We start from the raw sequence: 19,789 nt of genomic DNA, 5'->3' as shown, positions 1-19,789 counted from the left end.
GAATTGTTATTGGTGGATAACATCCGGTGCAGACTTTAGCTGAGAGACAAATTCTCTCTCTAATCCAAGTAGTACCTTATAATTACCTACAAAGATTTCCAATTTAATTCAATAACAAAAGACTTGAAACTGTTGCTCATCACGGTTGTGTACGGGCTTGCATCTGTGTGTAAACTAAACCTAAATCTTACAACTGGCAGAGCATCAGACTTCTTTTGATATGTTCCCATAATGAAAACAAAATTAACTAGAGTCATTCTCAGAAAATGTTTTTGATTCATCGGGTATGCTGCGAGTAGGGAAACCGACAAACGGTCCGATAAAAGTGTTACTTCGTGTGCGAATGTGAAATAGCAGAAAGTGACTTTTCCATTTTTCAAAATTAAAAAGCTGTGCCTTGACAGTGCCAGATGAGACGCACACACAAACACACGCACAAGCACATGCGCACATACACACACACACACACACACACACACACGTTAAGTGAGCAGTGCAGCTGTCACATTCATCAGAAAGTATTGCCGGGGCTCAGGAAATGAATATCTTGGAGCACTTATGGCTTTGGTGTGAATCTGTGAGCCTCGTATATACAATAAGCCTGAAATGGGAGTCCAAGTGCTTTGACACAAAGCCCGAGCAGAGCTTTCATCGAATGACGATGATGCACAGAATGGCAATTCCAGACTGCTTTTCTCTGCTGCTGGCAAAATTAGTCATCTGTATTGCCATCTCCCCCCCCCCCCCGTCTATTCATCAGTCTATTCCTTCCTCCATCCATCTTGGAGGTTAATTAAACAAGTGTCTTATAGAACAGCCTCTGCCTGGCACCCGTGCCCCCCTTCTGTTAGCAAACTCAGACTGGCGTAGTGAGGCAAAATCTATCCAATGCCTGTCCCTGTACTAAAGACATATCCAGAGATAAAGAAAATAGGCCAGTACAAAGGAATGAATGATAAAAAGGTCCTCATTCTAGTTTGAGTGCTCGTCTGCCCAGACATGCTGATTAGGTAATTTTCCTGAGAGTTTGTTCTGCATCGCGGGTGCCATGCAGTGGAATGATTCCTTATTTTTTTCCTTAAAATCTAGGTGCTGCTGTTGTAGCATACCTTTGCTGCACTACAGCCCCGATACAACAATATTACGACTAAATACTTGGTTTTCTTTATGATCCAAATTAACTTCCCTTTCAAAATCCTTTGAGCCATTGATTTCAGGCCCGCTGTCAGTGGTGTTTGTGCCGAACAAGATAGACAGTTGCCCGGGGATTTTTATTCTGAAACCTGACAAGATAATACGCCCTGTTTGTTTGGATTGTTCGTGTTTTATTAAAGCTTTCCAAGCGTACACTCGAACAAACCACTAGTGTGAGTCCCTATAATCCGAAGTAATGTGATTGACTTTGTTGAAGCCTTGGCTTTGCTGACTATTTACACATATTTCTTGGACGCTAAAGTCAGGACTTTTGTGTATTTATCACAATTACTTATTTTAGTAATCAATCATACAAATGCCATTACATGTCGAAAACATGATTACACACTTTGAAAATATTAAGTTAATGGTAACTATCATGAAAATCTTGTGAAAGCATCAGTTAAACAGTTTTAAATTTTTAGTCAAGAATTAAAATTTTGTGGATATATCTACAGTCAAAGGAGTCTGTATGTTCTCCTCGTTTCTACATGGGTTTCCTCCAGGTTCCGCAGTTTTCTCCCGCAGTCCATAAACATGTCGGTTCATTAGAACAATTTTGAAAAATTGCCCCCAAATGACAGAGTGAATGATTGTCTATATATGTGGCCCTGCGATTGGCTGGGAACCTGTCCAGGGTGTACCCCAATTCTCATCCAATGTTCCAGCGTCCCCCATGACCCTTAGTGCAGGAGAAGCAGCATTAGATGGATGGATGGATGGATAAACAGTTGATGATGCTGGAATCGTGCAAATAAGGCCTGAACCGATGACCTACTATCCTACCAAATCTGCAGGTTTCTTTGTTATGTCTGTATCCTTTAGCTTTGGTAAAGTGTTTTTATTTCTTAACCTAAAAGGAAAACTTTGCCCAAAAAGTTAGAAATTTGAGAAGAAGCTTGTTATAACCATGGAAAAAGTGACTTACTTTTGGCCATTAAAGTTTCTCTACATTTCGTTTTCCTTGGGATCACTGCTAATATAACAGTGGACTAAAGATCTTTGCTCAATGCAAACCTTATTAGCGAAATTCTGGGCTTTGTTTCAGGCACAGTTTCCCTGCTCACAACCAACTACTGCTAACAACCAACTAATGCTCAAAAAGGTCAAAGTCCCTCTGCCATGCTGGTCAGTAAGCCCTCTAGTACACAAGATTATTCTGTATGAGATTTTGTCCGTGGGCTCCACAAACAGGAAGGTGTCTTGCCCCAGGTGAACACTAAACACACCCACACCTGGATCCGGCTCACTCTAAGCTCGTTAGCTACAGATGGCATGCACACACACGGACTAAAGGTTAGACACTCCTAGACCGGAATGTAGTTTATTTCAGTAACAGGCCGATCGGCTGGTAATTGCGTTCATCATTTATAGTTTGTAAAGGCTTCAAGTCTTGATCTCAGAATGTTTTTTCTTTACATTGATATACAGTCTGGCGCTGACCCCCACAAGGCTTTAGCGAGTTTCATCCCTCTGTGTGCAGCAGTGACAAGCAGAGAACAGACTTTTTATCTCATTTGATGCATCAGATATGAATTCACTTTGGAATTTATTTATCGTCTCATATCTGTGTGATTACTTAATCCATCAACATAAAAGTAAAACAAATGGTTCATATTAACACAAATGTGATTATGAGGTTTTATGAGACAATCAATGATATCTCTCAAACAGAGGTCAAAAGTACAAATATTAAAAAAATGTATTTTCAACACAACAAAGATTAAGCTGTATTAAAAAGAAAGAATAAGTAAATGGATTGTTTATAAAACTAAACACATAGTTTTGTTTGTTTACAATTTTTTTTCTCTAACTTGTTCTGAGTGTTGTTTGTGTCCACAGCAGTGACCGGGAGGTGGTTATTTACCAGGGCTGTGTCCATGTCGCTCTCCCCCCTCTGTGGATCTGTTTACCTCCCCACTGTTCACAGAAATAACATCCAAATACCCTCTGTGCGTATTGTGTGTGTATGTCTGTGTGTGTGTGAGTGTTCTTGCCTCGACACGGTCAGGTTATGATGCCCTGAACAGTATGTAATAGCGTGTCATTATGAAAAAGATAATTTCTTCATGCTTTTCAAGGTATCCTGCAATGTGAACCTTGATGCAGCCCTGGAGCCTGTCCACACAGAAATAGAACTTGACAGAACAAACATCTGATGCAACTTTTACCAGCTCAACCGGACAAATGGACAACCCAAAAAGATAATACGATGGTGCAATGGCATTACAACAGGAAATGTTTATGTATCTATTGTGTCCTTTCCTCCCTTGGGTTAAGTGAATATGGGTGTTTTCAAAATGGCTGAAACATTTGGATAAATTATGGAGAACGAAGGTTAAAGGAAAAAAATATTTTTTCAAAAAATTTACAGAAATTGCATGAACTCAATTTTATTAACAAATAGTGAGGTGGGGCCTCAAATAATGACTCCTACATCACCAGTTATGAAGAGCAATCCACCCATCCCACTTTATTTTGCAAGAAAGTAAATTATGACCACAAACTCAAGAGAGACACTGACACAAGTGACCTGAAAGGACTGTCTCTCTTCTGAAGCCCAAAGACCGACACCAGCTCACTTTGAAGTGAGGACAAGTGAGTGAAGGAGAAAGGCAGATTTCTGTCAACTTGCAGATAGATCCTACTCTGCAGTTCGCCTCCAGGCCAGAGACAAGCTGCAGCTGTAGGGATAAAGGGAGACACCAAATAAGTCCCTGTAGGCCTCTGTCTGCCCAGATTGGGCATGACGAAGACGGGGTTAAAAAAAAAGAAAAAACTTGCCCAGTTACTGAGGAGCATTGAAATGAAGTGACTTAAAACAAACCAGAGGAGAAAGGCAAGGGGTGTGTTGAGCCTCAGGGAAGAACTGGAGAGACAAGGACAGGGAGGAGTCCGTGAATGGAATAGCTCATTGTGACTTTGTGAAGAGAAAAGGTGTGTCTTTCTTGTGAGTGCATGTGCCTGTGTCTGTACGCGAAAACTTATGATAGCAGCGGACAAGACAAGAGCGTTGGAATGAGATGGTCACTCTTGTCTTTGTCTCCCATGAGTGCGAGAGTTCAGTTTGTGCCCGTGTATAGAGTTTCTACTTAAGACAAAGAGCGTGTGTTCTTGCATGGGGTGATTATTGAGATGAAAGCCTACGGCAAAGAGCAGTAAAACAACATGAACGGTCAAGAAATTGCATTAAATGGAAATTAAAGAACAGAAAGAATCTTGTATTTGGTGTCTTTTTAAACACACAGCTAGCTGAATGATTTTTGCAGAGCTCCTGGACATACAGCAGGCGTTTGCATCCACCTGGGTGACATATTCCATCCCTACTGATGACAGGTGGAAACAATGAGCCGCAGTGGCTATAAAATCCCAAGACCTAGGAGTGAGGTAGAGATCAAACATCTCCATTGCAGTAAAACGCCTTATTTTCAGAGGGATTTAACAGGGTATTTTGGCTACTGAACACAGCCGATGTATTCTTTCATGGTTCAAAGAAGTGATTTTCACTTAGGTCTTATGCTAAAATTACAGGACAGGGGGACTTGGTAGGTAAGGGTGTTTAAATACCCTCACTACAGCAGCTGCAGGTTTTTACAAGGAATCACTGGTATATTCTGAGGTGTTTTGTGGATCGACATCCCAAATACCAGTCCAACACAATTACTGACCACAGACCAGTTTTTGATTGGTTTGAATAAAGCTGTGAGGCTGTACTTGTTGCAAAAGAATAGATATTTTATCATTTTACAAAAAAAAAAAATCTGATGTATAGCTAGTACAGTAACCTTAAAATGAACTTCCAAGTGAATTAACTTACTGCGGCATAACTGTTGTTTCATAATCATCATTTAAGGGTGACATTAACAAGAGAACAGTCTCCGGAAAAACTCTGACTCCGTGCTTCCTCTATCATTTTCTTCCCGGCTCGGTTACCAGTAGCAGGTCATAGTCGCCTGTTCGGGGTTATTCTGGGTAAAAGATCCGAACACTAAATTTTGGTGAGGCCTCTGTAATTATATGGACCAGAATAATGCAGAGCCTGGCCACAGGAGTCAAGGAGCATTTGATCAGTGGAGGTTTTCAGTGCAACAAAACGCGAAATAAATCAGGTGGTAGGGGTGACTCAAACATGCTGTGTTCTCTGTTGATGTTGATTTGAGTATCTTACAGGATTATGGTCAAAAACTTCTAAACACATTTCCATATTGGCAAATTCCCTTTGACTGTGCGTGCGTGTATGTGTGTTTGAGTATGTAAGATAGAGTCTTTGTTTGTGCGATGTTACTTGTTAAAAGCATTGTCAAACCTGTGTCAGAATACCAATATGGGTAACCCTCCATACTGTGGGGGGGGGGGGCAGGCACACACAGACAGACAGACAGACAGACAGACAGACAGACAGACAGACAGACAGACAGGGCATATGCTTACCTGATTAACTCTAACATTAGACCAGCATTAGTGCGGTGCCTTCAGAGTAACACCCCCTTACCAGCTGCTCTAACTCTATCACCTTCTTCCATATGCATGAGCTTGAGACTCCACTGCCCACATTCTCATTTCAATACATCTTCTTTTTAAACTGAGATTTTTTTTTCGAAGAATCAGGTAATTTGGTAGAAAAGAGTCAAGACAATATTGTGCCAATGATTTAAAGGCCAGGGGGAAAATATTAACTTCTATTATCTTGGTTGACCTTTTTGCCATTCTTATTTCAATACAAAAGTTTTCGTTCCTCTTTAAAGATGCAGGAAACACCTCTGTCTCCTACCAGACTACATCATGCTGATGGGCACTGTGGTTTGGTAGCTTTTTAGGTAGCTAAATGTGATAAAAAGCAAATACCGGGAGAAAAGAGGGCAATAGCAGGAGAGCTAATACTGATGGTTTCATAAAGTTAGTCCATAATCTTGAATTTTCCCCTCAGGCAGCTGACACTTTTTTACTTTCACTATGGCGTGACAGAAGATAAATCACGATATAGCTCTTCTGTTTGTGCCCCAACTATGCCACTTTAATTCACAACCTAACACAAAGGCAGATCAACATTATACTACTGCAGATGAAAACAGAAAGACCTTTGTGTAACATTTTATCATCAACCTAAACATGTCTCATGCGACCTTAACTTTCCAATATACACATTTTCCCCACATCTCAGGCAACTGTGAAATATAATGCTGCCAAATTTTTAATATTAGCTTGAAATATAAAGTATGCTTTTCAGATCATCTGCCATGTTTCCAATAGTAGCATAAAAAGTATAGTGTCCTTCTAATGCCAGGCTAACACCTTACGATTTTCCAGTCACAAGCTTTAAACTGGCAGTTGCAAGGAACTCTTAAGAGTCTTAGGGCAGTCCAAGCGAAGTTGCAACACACTCCCCTCATCTCAATCATTAGGTATGAGCTAGTAGCCTTACATTGTAGCTCAGTCTTTTCGTAGTATTGGGGCTAACAATATCAAACTTCTTCTCCTTTCGGCCTTTCCCTTCAGGGGTCACTACAGCAAATCAACCTTCTCCGTCTGACCCTATTCTCTGAATCCTCCTCTCTCACACCAACTATCTTCATATCCTCCCTCACTACGTCCATAAATCTTCTCTTTTGTCTTCCTCAAGACCTCCTGCCTGGCAACTCCAATCCCGGCATCCTTCTACCAATATATTCACAATCCCTCCTTTATACATGACCGAACCATCTCAGTCTGGCTTTTCTGACCTTCTCTCCAAAACATCTAACATGTGCTATTCCTCTGTTAGACTCATTCCTGATCCTATCCATCCTGGTCACACCCAAAGAGAACATTAGCATCTTCATCTCCGCGACCACTAGCTCTGCCTCCTGTCTTTTCATCACTGAAACTGTTTCTTGGCCACACAGCATCGCTGGTCTCACCACTGTCTTGTACACCTTTCCTTTCATTCTGGCTGACTCAGTATTCTATGGTATAGTACCCCTGGCACTTTTCTCCACCAATTCCAAAATGTTTGAACCTGTCTCTTCACCTCTTTTCCACACTCTCAGCTGCTCTGGACTGTTGACCCTAAGTACCTGAAATCCTCCAACTTCTTAATCTCCATTCCCTGTAGCCTCACTGTTCTACCTGGGTTCCTCTCATTAACACACATATACTCTGTCTTGCTGGGGCTCAGAGCCAATCCCTGATCGAGTCCCACCTCCATCTTGAACTTCTCCGTTACCCCCACAGCACACCTCACCAGTCTCTTCTGGCTAGCATATATATCCAGCAGTAGTCTAACATACCTCTCTGCCACTCCAGACTTCCTCATGCAATACCAGAGCTCCTCTCTTGGCACCCTGTCATATCATTTTCTAGGTCTACAAAAAGACAATGCAACTCCCTCTGGCCTCCTCTGCACTTCTCTATTAGCATTCTCAAAGCAAATACTGCAACTGTCATACTCTTTCAAGGCATGAAACCATACTGCTGTTCACAAATGCTGACTTCTGCTCTCAGTCTAGTTTCCACTACTCTTTCCCATATCTTCATTGTATGGCTCATCAACTTTATCCTTGTGCATCCTCAGTGCATTTTTATCAAATTTTTATTTTACCTTCATTTTATATATTTGTATTTATGTATTTATAGATATTCATCTGATCTAAGTTACCATGCCCTTGTGCTCTCTAATTGCCCTTTGGGACAAATAAAGGTTCTGAATCTGATTATTGGACTGAAATAGCAGAGACTGTGCAAATACTTGGTGAAAACATTGCATTGTGGTTGAAATAGTCAAGGTGTCTTTTCAACATCTTTGTTAAGTCTTTAGAGAGCAACAGTCTTTGGTCTAAGACTACGCTATGAGTTCAGACTCTAAAAACTAGTCTTAAGGTGTGAACTTGTGTGAGTTGATTGTTTTACTCAAGTCTAGACAAAATCTTTAGTCTTAAGTCGTAAGCCCAGCATAAGGCTCTTTTCTATTCTCCATTTTTACAGTTAATGCAATTTAGGCACGGTGTGCTAGTACTGCCTATGAAAATATTTTATAATTTCACATTATCATTCAATTTAATTTTTTATAAACGTGCCAGTCATCTTAAGTACATTTTGGAGTTGTTAGAATATGTATTTGTAAAAGTAAAAGTTAGGCTATTTCAAAGTGCTATCATTCAATGCGCCATCGTGTGGTATCTGGAGACAAGCATTGTCTGGCTCTAGACTGCAACACACACATCACTAAAAATGTATACTTTTATACTTTTCTCTTTTGAGAACTACTTTTTTCTAAAAAAAATTCTACTAATCAACATGACAAAAAAATTAGTAATTGATTTCTCTTCTGTTCAAAAGTTAATGACGTACTCAAGGACATTTGTGCAGTGAAGATATGTTTTTTCTAGTAAAAAAAAGCCTCCCCAAACACAAAGACAATATATCTCCTGAATTCTTCAAAACACACAATTCCTTCCTCTCCTGTTCCGCTCTCTATGTATTTTATGTCTAAGCCTCTGTGTGTTTGTCAGTTCCTACAGTTTCTACATCCCAACTGTCTCCCCCAACACGCCAATGTCACTTTCCAAGTTAGATGTGTTTTCTTTAATCCTATCTTTATCCCACCTTCGGGTCTTTTAAAAAAGAAAAAAAAAATTCTGCTTTGGCTATGTTTTTTTGCTGTGTCATGCTCTCACTTCTTCTATTTCCAATCAACACCATATTTTTTCCATTCTGACAAACTGCCATTTCCCTTTATAATTTCTCATCCATTTACAATCACTCCATTCTGCTCTCCAATTTCTTGCTATCGGGTCGATCGCCTCGATTTCTGACTCACACTGGCAGCAGCCACACTGGCAAGACCACTGGCTGCCTCCCCAACAGTAGCGGACACAGTGGAAACAGTCTGCCCCTGTGTCCCTTACACCTGTGCTCCACATGAGTGTGTGTCTCAGCCGAGCGGGAGAACGTGCCAAAACAGAAGGTGTGTTAAGAAGAGGCACTAACTCAAGTGAAAATAGGAACAACAAGTAACAGGGCCACAGTTGCTGGGCCTTGATAGGAGGTAATTAATCCCGCCAGCAAATAAACCATTAAACCGCAAGAACACATTTTGAAGTTTGTCCTTACCGCATGGAGAAGAGAACCGCTGATACCAGCTTTCTCTTTTTCTTCATTTTGCAAAAGCAAGCTTTCTGATCAGTGCTGGTCCATACCAAAATACGTTTGCATTTATTAGGACTGTGGTTGCAGATCCCATCGGGGGGTTTGCCTGTGGGCATGGAGCACCCTGCGTGGATCTCCCGAGTCAGACTGTGCGCTTATGAGCATACGTGTGTCTGTGAATTGAGCGGAGGCCATCTATCACCGTGACAGGCCGCTGTGTGTTTACTTAATGACGTGGGAGTTTATTTATGAAGTGATGGCCGACGTGTGGGAGGCAGAGAAAAAGTGAGAGAGGGGCAGAGACCGAGACAGCCCGAGGATGTGACATTAAAACATCATCAAGGTGATGAATGTCCATGCGCACAACATTAGTGAGAAATACAAGAAGCAGCTGTGCATTGGAAAACAAATCGTATGTGGACGTGAGTGAGTGTTTTTCTCTGTGCATTTCATAATGATGCTGTGTGTGTTCGTGTGCGAGGTGCATTCTCCCATCTCTTGTGTGTGCTTCCCGTGACTTCTGTATTCATTAAGGTAGCACATGTGCTGCCACTGTTATTCAGCTCTCACTGGTTAATGAGTTGAAGATATGATGCATGTGTGTATATTTGCCATTATGCCGTGTGCCTGAGAGCAATTTTTCAAATCTGGGTAAATGACACCCCATGGTTTAAGTAACTTCACATAAAATATACCTAGATGATAATAAACACGCCACAGATGAGCAACCTGGAGTTGGATGTGACCACTAGACACACAGCTGTGTCCCTGCTGCATCAGCTGAAGACTCAACAGTGATGAGAGCTTCAGGGTAAAAAGGACAACAGTGAATTGGGGAATAAATACACAGATGAATACGACAGCAGGCAAATTTTGGTATTTAATAAATGAATTTGTACTAAAAAACAAAAAGTCCGACAACACATGAAACCAATCTCTGAAAATGAGAAATATGCTTGTGGTAACGACATTCAGTATTTTGCATTTACAGCACTTCAGCAGGGGGTCAGTGTGTAAGAGTCAGCATGCTGATGTTAATCCATGAGTATTGACATAATTATTTAAGTCTTTTTGAAATATTTTGAGCTGAAATTATTCCAGTTGTTTTTTTTTTAATGCACTGAAAGAAGATATAAAAGGATAATAACAATCATTCTGAAACAGTCTTGAGGTCTATAATGAGGCAATCCAATGTCAGCCCAAAAATAATTGTCTGGGAGAGGATCGTAGCACTTGTCAAATTGCATTTTTTCCCCCACTAAAAAGTCCAATTTTTAGCTGTTTTTGTCAAAACACACTGTCATTATTCGGAATCACTTCAGCTCAGTAGAAATTTAGTGAGTGGAACATTTACTAGTAATGTGAAGTTGTTAAGAGTCATGAAAAAAAAAGAAAAAACAAGTGACCAGAAGACAAGAGACCAGTATGAAAAGGAAAGTTGTGTGCTTAGATGTCCAGACTGATCGGACCCCTCTGAGGAGACGGTGAGGGGCTGCAGCGACACTGACGCACCACAGATGCCCGCTGGTAATGTTTGCTTATGTCAAGAACCACCTTAGAGGTGATGAGAGTTTGTTACGGTTAGAAACAGAACAGACACATGTTTTGTTATGGCAAAAACCAAGTGAGGTCAAGCAGACCTCATGAACATCCAACACTAAGTGCTTGTCCAAAGCCATTTACTATATTGGTATCCGGATTTTTAAGACTACTCCTGCATGGCGTATTGCGAAACAAAGACATTTTTAAAGGTTGAGTTCTTACTTGGAGATACAATTGGCCACGACAGTAAAAAGGTCCTATCATTAGTGTGTAGACAAAACAAAGGATGGAAGAGACAGTGTGACTGTCATAATTGCAACTGTGACCTATCCACAGATGGGGAACATGTAGGAATGGTCAAATTAGTAACCGGAGGATGGACAGAGACAGAGCGGAGGGTGAAAGGAGACAGAGCGAGGGACCTTTTTAAACTGTGCAGACACACGCACGCACACATGCACGCACCTCTAGTTTCACCATCTAATCATGTAGACTGGCCACCACTAAAGGAATACAAGAGGACACACATAAATAAATGTAGTAACCAGAGTCTTATATTTCTATTTTTGTTTGCGTTTGCTCTGGTAGTGCGCTTCTCTCAATTTCAGTGCCTAGTTGAGTGAGAGTGTATGTAAGAGAGTGAGAGCCTGGCCTCATTTGAAGGGCTTGGAAAACCTCTTGAACCATTCGAGGCTTTAGAGATGAAAAGTGGAGTGGCCTGGTGGCAGAGGCAGCGAAAAGGCTGATCGTACAAGGTCGAAGAGAAGGAGTAAATGCAACACTCATCTGTATTTATATGACTCTCAGAATGCTGCGCTTAGAGTAAAAAATAATGGTACATGTTAATAAGATATGAAAATACTTCATCATCCTCATCTGGAAAATTTGACATTATATAATCTCTCATTATATATTATGTGCAATGATATGATATCCTTAAGATCCAAAAAGGGTTTCAAGCTGGTGATACGACAACGTCAGTATATTCAGAGTGAATGATCTCCTAAAGCTAAAGGAAACTTGAGACTTTTATTCTCACTTAAATTGTTGTTGTTCTTCAAAATGAAAACTAGCCTTTTTACAATTGTGCAATATTGCAACCTACATTTTGGCAATGATGTCATGGTGAGTCTTAAAATAACTTCACAGCATTGTTAATTACTACAAAAACTCTTGAAATATTGATTCAGCAAACAAAAAAATTTGCCTTTTTTTTAATTTTTTTAGTGTAACTGTGAGCAGACCATCTAATCAATTCTTTTCAGCCTTTCGCTCCCTGAAACAAGTATATTCATCCACCAGAGGAACAAAAGCAGTCACAACATCCATTTACATAACCAATTAGTGTGTTCATGCAGCAGTACGTCAGTATATTAACATTCTCACGATATTATTGGACTTTCTCAGCATTCCATAATCATATCTTTCCTATTTTATACCATGTATGACTTAGATGATTCTATACTGTTCATTTCTTATGAATGTGCGCATGCGTGTATGCCTGTGTGTGTGTGTGTGTGTGAATGCATGTGATTGTGTCTGGGGTGTTTCATTATCAGGCACCTCGGGTAGAAAACCAACTGGTGTTTGATTCTTTTTTTTTTCTCTAAATGTTGGCCTGTGCTAATTTTTTTTTTTAGATATTGGCCTGTGCTGTTTTTTGTTTTTTTTTGGGGGGGGGATAACAGTAAGATCATAAAGTGTTCTTCACACATGCTGTGCTTTAATTGTATCAGATTTTTTTGGATTATGACCAAATTATGTCAGACTGAGGGAGAACCACACGCTGCATCAGGACGCGTAATGAGTGACGAAGCCCTTCGGGTGTGTGTGTGTGTGTGTAAGTGCTTAATGAAGATTGGTTCACAGGGCTCCGTTGCTCAATAAACAAAGACTACAGTGAGCAATGAAGCGAGCACAGTAGGAGGCAAGTTGCCTATGACAATTGGGTATTAGTGATGCTGTCAGTGAATCCATCCTGTATTTCCCAAATGCTTCCCCTCATCTCTTCACTCAATAGTAACATTGAATGGAAATTAATCCAGCTCCGACGGAATGCCGGTAAGATTCACTGTTTCTGATTTGGATCAAAGTATGATTTTCTGCATCCTTGAGCTTGCTATTTAAAAATCCCATTTCAAAATGGCTGACAAATTGTTATTGATTTCTATAGCAAGTACGTGGAGTTTGGGAATGTACCGAGGTAGATGAAATTATTCCCCGGCTTAGATCAATATATGTTCAGAGACATCAGCAGCACATTTTGAATTGGTAAAGCAACTTCATTGAGGGATTCTAAGTTGTTGCTGCTCTGACTGATATAAAAGAAATGGAGTCAAATTACATCAAGGAAGAAAAGACCAAGATGTAAAAAAAATTAAACGAAATAAGATGAGACAGAAAGAGAGATAGATCAATTTGGTGAAGATAAAATATTTGGTAGATGGAAGTGTCACGGGTCTAATAGAGTCTTCCATAAGCTCAACAGAGAGGGGAGCTTGAATCACTGTGCTGCGAAAGAGCAACTCAAACTGTTAACCAGACGGCTGGAGATAGTCCAAGTAAGGTGCAAGGGAAAAGAAGAATTCTAAAAAGCACACAAACTCACCCGCTGCGGATCGTGTTCCAGAACTCTGCGTCGTGCTGCGTCTAGCTCATCATAGCCTGGAGCAGCTCGGGCCTGCTGGTTCTCCCAACGCAACCCCTGGAAGCGCTGATCACTAAAATGTGAGACAGAGGGAGGGAAAATAATGTAATGTACAACGTTTTAGGAGAGATCTGAGTCAACAAGTGTTAAATCTGGTGCTAAGAGACCCGGGTGTCATGGTTCCACTGTGATTTCAAGACTAGTTCTGTCATCTAAAGGATATTGACAGTGAAGATTCTCTCAAGCTAAGAATGCTAAAATATGAACAGTTTGGTGAAAAATGATGCATTCAGTTTGGTTTTTTCTCAAATTGTTTTTTTTTTTCGGCAGCACAACAATATTCCTTGATTGTACCTGAAGGCTGACAGGCAGAAAGACGATATGAACGTCCTGCCTCTGAGAAGACAATACAAGACTGAACCCCTTGCAGCTACTGATTTGGAAAAACTGAGAAAAAGCAATCAGAAACAGCACAGAACATTGGATGGATGTACTCAGTAAGGATCGATACACAAGGACATGTTCGAGACAAATTGACAAATCCAAAAGCAGAACCTCATGAACAAAAACTTTGTGAACTATGACCATGGGGGGAAAAAGGGGCAAATCCTCAGACAATGTGAGAGAAAATGTGCCAGTGAGAAGATAAGAACTTTGAACAGAATGGGGACAAAACCATAGGAGAAATGTCGCTGTGCTCACTGGACCTTGATACAAGATAAGCTACACATACCTGGCTTTACAAACGAGGGAATTGCATAAAAAGCAACCCACAAAGAATATGTGTGTGAATGAACATCGGCTTAAAACACAGGAAAACACAGTGCTGTCGTTTATCTTTGTTTACCTGCTTCAATGGAAAACAGTTTCTAATATTGACATCCGGTCGGTTGATATTTTATCCTCTAGAGATACAAACTAAAAACATACAAGCAGAGACAATGGATGTAATACACCAGGTAAAGGTAAAGTCTATACCATAAGTACCTCTTCATCTCCAGTAATCAAATACCTTTACCAAACAGACAAAAGAGGTAAAAGGTCCTTTGTCTGAGAGCTAAGCAGCTGTAATCAGAAACATATCACAGCTTCCGTTATAATGATCTGACCCCCATGCAGATGTGAATCGCAATGGAGTGAAGGGGGAGAGGGTGAGAGATCTAGATGTAAGTTTAGATCTAGAGGTTCCTCAGTGTGGTACACAGCCAAATGTCATAGGCTCTCTTGTGGCCTTGCCTAAAATAAAAAAAGAAAATATCTGACTGAAATTTAAAGTTTTTAGCACTGGGACAGTACTAATGTGAGTGACCCTCCTCGGATCCCTAATTGTTGCTCTAGATGCAAAGCCCTATGCCAAATTGCTGGGGTGAGGATATGACTTTCCAGTGGTTTTATAGCCAACTTTGACATGCCGCCAAAGATGCTTTGTTTTTATTAGGAAAATATCTGAGTTAAAAACTGAGGCGAAAAAAAAAGCAATGTTAATTGTTGCTTTTTGAAAGTCCTTAATTAGCTGGTCTCAACATACAATCAATACTAATCTGTCTTCACCCTCGAAAGCTGGAGACAACCTTGGTGTTAAGACACTCGCACTTAACTCTTTAATCATTTATCTATTAACTACTTTTTATTTACTTACTTGACTGTGCTGCCCACCTACCACTCAATACATCTCAAACAACTGTATCCTTAAAAGAATTGATGCCCATAGCCTGGTGGAGTTATTTTGCCTCATCTCAGCCCACTTCTATCAAATCCATTAGCCATTCCCAGGGTCCATAATTAGTGCTGCCATTTTGATTGAGCATGCATGTCATTGTACAAATGTAACAACACTGTAATTATCTCATTATGCTGCAGCCACTCTCACTGGCAACACTAAATATTATCATATTAATCGCTTGAGACAGGAGCTGATTCCGGATGAAACATTAAATGAGGGGGTGGGGGGTGGGGGGTGGGGGATGTGTAAAGATTGTTGAAAAGGAGTTTGCTCACATTTTGGCTGGTGCTTTCAAAAACAGTGACGGTGAGAATATACACGAGCTTCCAAAAAACACAAACAGAAGCCTATATAATGTTTGTGTGTCTTTAGAGATACATCTGTTCTTAAATGCAGGTCAGTTACATCACTACAACTGGCATTAACACATAAATAGGAGTAGACAAAGATATTGTTCAACATGTTGATCAAATATCTTAGACAAGTTTTAATCTTGTGGCACTACATTTGATTCAAAGTCATTTTATTGTTGAGCAGGCCATAACAATGACCTGCACTGGGCATTACATTATCACCAGACACTAGTTTTGTGTCATTAAAATGGCGATAGCCGCTTTCAGAAAGAACAAGTCTAACAACTCGGTTCTAAGAACTTTCCCGCCTGAATTTTGTTCTAGGAACCCCCACCCGGGGGAACCTTTTAGCTTTGCATTTGCGCCAGTAGTAAGGAACTTGTGTGACGCAAGCGTCTGCCATGTGTCCCTTAAGCGCCACACTCAAAAACAAAACCAATGGGAAGAAGGGGAAGACGGCAGGGACAACACAGAAAGCGAAGCTGTCAAAGCACTCATGTTCTGCATAGAGGGATAAATAACCATGGACTATCAAAGGGGTTTCAGTTTTGATTTTCTCATGGTGTGGAAAGACCACACCATTGGGCTCCACCAACCAACAACCACCTAGATCATTTTAGTTCCTATGGAACCTTAAAAAGACCATCCCTCAAAATGGATGAGGTCGGCCCTGGGTTCCTTAAGACTCTGGATGCTGTAGGGCTGTCCTGGATGAAATGCATCTCCTGCATGGTATAGATGTTGGGGACAGCGCTGTTGGAGTGGCAGACTGGGGTAGTTGTCCCCCTCTCTAAAAAGGGGGATCTCAGGGTTTGCCTCAACTACAGGGGGATCACACTCCTCAGGCTCACTGGTAAGGTCTATTCAGCGGTGCTGGAGAAGAGGGTGCGCCAGCTTGTTGAACCTCGGATCCAGGAGGAGCAGTGTGGCTCTTGCCCTGGGTATGGAACAGTGGACCAGCTCTATACCCTCTGCAGGGTCCTTTAGGGGATATGAGAGTTTGCCCAAAAGGTCTACATGTGTTTTGTGGATCTGGAGAAGGCACACTTGACCATCTACCGTGGGCAACCCTGTGGGGGGTGCTCCGGGAGTATGGGGTATCAAACTGTGTCATACAGGCTGTTCAGTCCCTGTATGATCGCTGTCAGATCTTGGTCCGCATTGCCGGTCGTAAGTCGGACCCGTTTCCAGTGAGTGTTGGACTCTGCCAGGGCTGCCCCTTGTCACCGATTCTGTTCATAACTTTTATGGACAGAATATCTAGTTACAGCCAGGGCACCAAGGGGATCCGGTTTAGTGGCTGCAGGATCAGGTCTCTGCTTTTTACAGATGATGTGGCTTTGTTGGCTGTATCTAGCCATGATGTCCAGCTCTCACTGTAACGGTTTGCAGCTGAGTGTGAAGTGGCCAGGATGAGGATCAGCACCTCCAAATCCGAGACCATGGTGCTCAACTGGAAACGTGTGGATTGCCGACTTCAGGTTGGGGAAGAGGTCCTGCCCCAAGTGGAGGAGTTCAAGTATCTCGGGTCTTGTTCACGAGTGAGAGAAGGATGGAGCGGGAGATCGACAGGTGGATTGGCGCGGAGTCTGTGGTGATGAGGACTCTGTACTGGTCCATTGTGGTAAAAAGGGAGTTGAGGCAAAAGGCGAAGCTTTCAATTTACAAGTCAATCTATGTTCCCACCCTCGCCTATGGTCACGAGCTGTAGGTAGTAGCTGAAAGAACAATATCGCGGATACAAGAGGCCGAAATGAGTTTCCTCCGCAAGGTGGCCGTACTCTCCCTTAGAGATAGGGTGAGGGGTTCAGTCGTCCGGGGAGAGCTCGGAGTAGAGCCACTGCTCCTCTGCATAGAGAGGAGTCAGACGAGGTTACTCGGGCATCTGGTCAGGAAGCTTCCTGGACACGCCCCGGGGAGGTATTCCAGGCATGTCAATCTGTGAGGAGACCACAGGGAAGACCCAGGACACACTGGAAAGACTATGTCTCTAAGCTGGCTGGGGAATGCCTTGGGGTCCCCTCAGAAGAGCTGGGCCATGTGGCAGAGGTAGAGGGAGGTCTGGGCCCCACTGCTCCGGCTGCTGCCCCCGCAACCTGACCCGGGTCAGGAGGGGAAGATGGATGGATGGACGGATGGATGGATGGATGGATGGATAGTGTATTTAAGGTGGGCTTTAGAAAACACAAAGCACAGAAGTGTCTTCCTTGGAAATGCATATGCTAAATGTTACACACACAATTTTCTATTTTATGGGAACACGGAGCGGGATTGCAACTTATCAACAGCCATCCCAATTCAGGGGACACAGTCTTGCGTATGTGACTGTGGAGACTACCAAATAAAAGAGCAAGCAACAAGTGTGGCCTTAGAGGTAAGTACCCTATTAGATGAGTCAAAAGGTCAGCAATGAAAATGATAAATGTCAAACGTGCTTTAAAAAAGTACACAGGCATAGTTGCATGATGGTTGACAAAAGTTCCTTTTGAGATCTTCAAAGGTGAATTGATACATATCTAATAGTTCGCTAATGCCTCATCGAATGACCGCAAATATTTTTTTCCCCAGTTTTGGTTTTGTATCCATCTTTTTGGGTATGTGAATGTGTCAAATGATGTGACGATCACACGTCAGGAGGATGGGGCATCCGCATGGGAGAGATGAGGAAAAGATGAAACAAACACAGGAAATGAGAGACGCGTCTGAGGACAGAATGGGAGCAAAAAAACGAATGACAACGTGAATGCGGAGATGGGGAGCTTGGAAGAGTGAAAGTAAACGGGGGGAACTGGAGTGAGAACAAAACTGTCTGGGATTTGAAAGCAAGTGTGTGAAAGGAAACTAACTACCCTGTGGTGTTAGCTAGTGTGAGGGCAGACTAATTAGGAAGCATGCACTGGCGCTGAATAGTCCACCGCTCCTTCTTGCTGTGGCCAGCTGATTTAAACTCAGCCCACTGGGGGTGAAGGGGGGGGCTCCAGCCGTCCTTTTTTTCCCCACTGCCTTTGTGTTCGAGTTAAGCAAACATCAAAGTAAATGGTCAGTGTTTGGGTTCCTAGTGTAATACTGGGGATAGTCGGAAAAAATTATCAGGAGAGGTCCGACCTGGACAAAATGGGGACCAAAAAAAAAAAAAAAAAAAAAAAGAGGTTGTTACTGTTCGCCCTAATAACACATGAAAGGGTACCGGTACTGTATTATATTCTTTTAGCACTTATTTTGAGGATCTGTCGTCTCGGACATGCTGCTGCTGGTGCAAACACAAGAGAATGAAAATCGGTCCTTTCGAACAGACTTATTGAACTTTTTTTTTTTTCCCGTGAAGCTGTAATGAAGTAATTACATCAGAGTCGGTCTGAACGCCATTCCTCTGATTATTTTCAAGGGTAATTCTTCAACAAATTAGTCAGGAAATGTGGAAACTCATTGGCCAAATGAATATAGCCGGGGCTGGGAATTACACATGTATCAACTTCCTGTTATTGGAAAAGTACATGGCCATAGAAAAATGAAACGTGATTAACTAGCAATATATGACTTGTTTCCTGTATCATCAATATATTTTCAACATGAAAATGGCTGTGTGAAGAAAAAAAATGAAAAAGTTGAAAGAACTCAAAACCAAAAAGGAAAACACCCAAATGAGCCTTAATGAAAAATCCATTTGTTGCTTCCAACAAATGATCCTACGTTGAGCTTTTCCTCAAGCATAGTTTTTGGTGCCTGGTGACTAAATCCATGTTAGAGACGGTGGAGGGATTGTTGGTCTTTCAGGTCACAAAATATGAACTTCTGCAGCTGCTCATATAGGAAACTATTTTATAGAGCGTTCGCTTTTTACTTCTTTATGCATGTTTCTACATTTCTGAGTCCACAGGGGGATAAATTATCAATGTCAAACCGAAATAGTAAAAGAAACCGACATCAAGCACTGAGACCTTGGCAATTCATTGTGAGATGTTTCCACAATCAGCCAAGCCCGCTCGGAATTATCTGAAAATTGGACTTTGTCACAGGCCTGAATCGTGATGAAATCCGAGTGTATGCGCGCCGGTATGACACTGAGCTGTCTTAAAAGTTTGTCTTTGGCGTCCTTTCCTTTGCCCCGACCATTAATTTGAAATAAAACAACCCTCCCTCTCGCTGCCCCGGCCCCCTTCTTTGTCTTACTCCCCTTTGATTTCATCTCACCATTTCTTACTCAGG

The 19,789-nt window shown here is 41.7% G+C and overlaps 1 protein-coding gene across 3 annotated transcripts in view; it reads right to left on the bottom strand.

Moving 5' to 3' along the window:
* Positions 1-19,789, bottom strand: part of pard3ba (par-3 family cell polarity regulator beta a) — a 158,507-nt gene that overhangs the window by 19,965 nt on the left and 118,753 nt on the right. For all 3 annotated transcript variants that reach the window (XM_086148140.1, XM_086148141.1, XM_086148142.1), the window contains one exon: positions 13,469-13,580. In XM_086148140.1, the coding sequence (XP_086004266.1) occupies positions 13,469-13,580 (112 nt within the window). The remainder of the gene's footprint in view (positions 1-13,468; positions 13,581-19,789) is intronic.

Source organism: Fistularia commersonii, chromosome 6 (genome assembly GCF_037954325.1).
Source record: "Fistularia commersonii isolate RoL2024-O1a breed Wild chromosome 6, RoL_Fcom_v1.0, whole genome shotgun sequence".
Classification (NCBI taxonomy): domain Eukaryota; kingdom Metazoa; phylum Chordata; class Actinopteri; order Syngnathiformes; family Fistulariidae; genus Fistularia; species Fistularia commersonii.
This window is presented reverse-complemented; position numbering and strand designations above follow the sequence as displayed.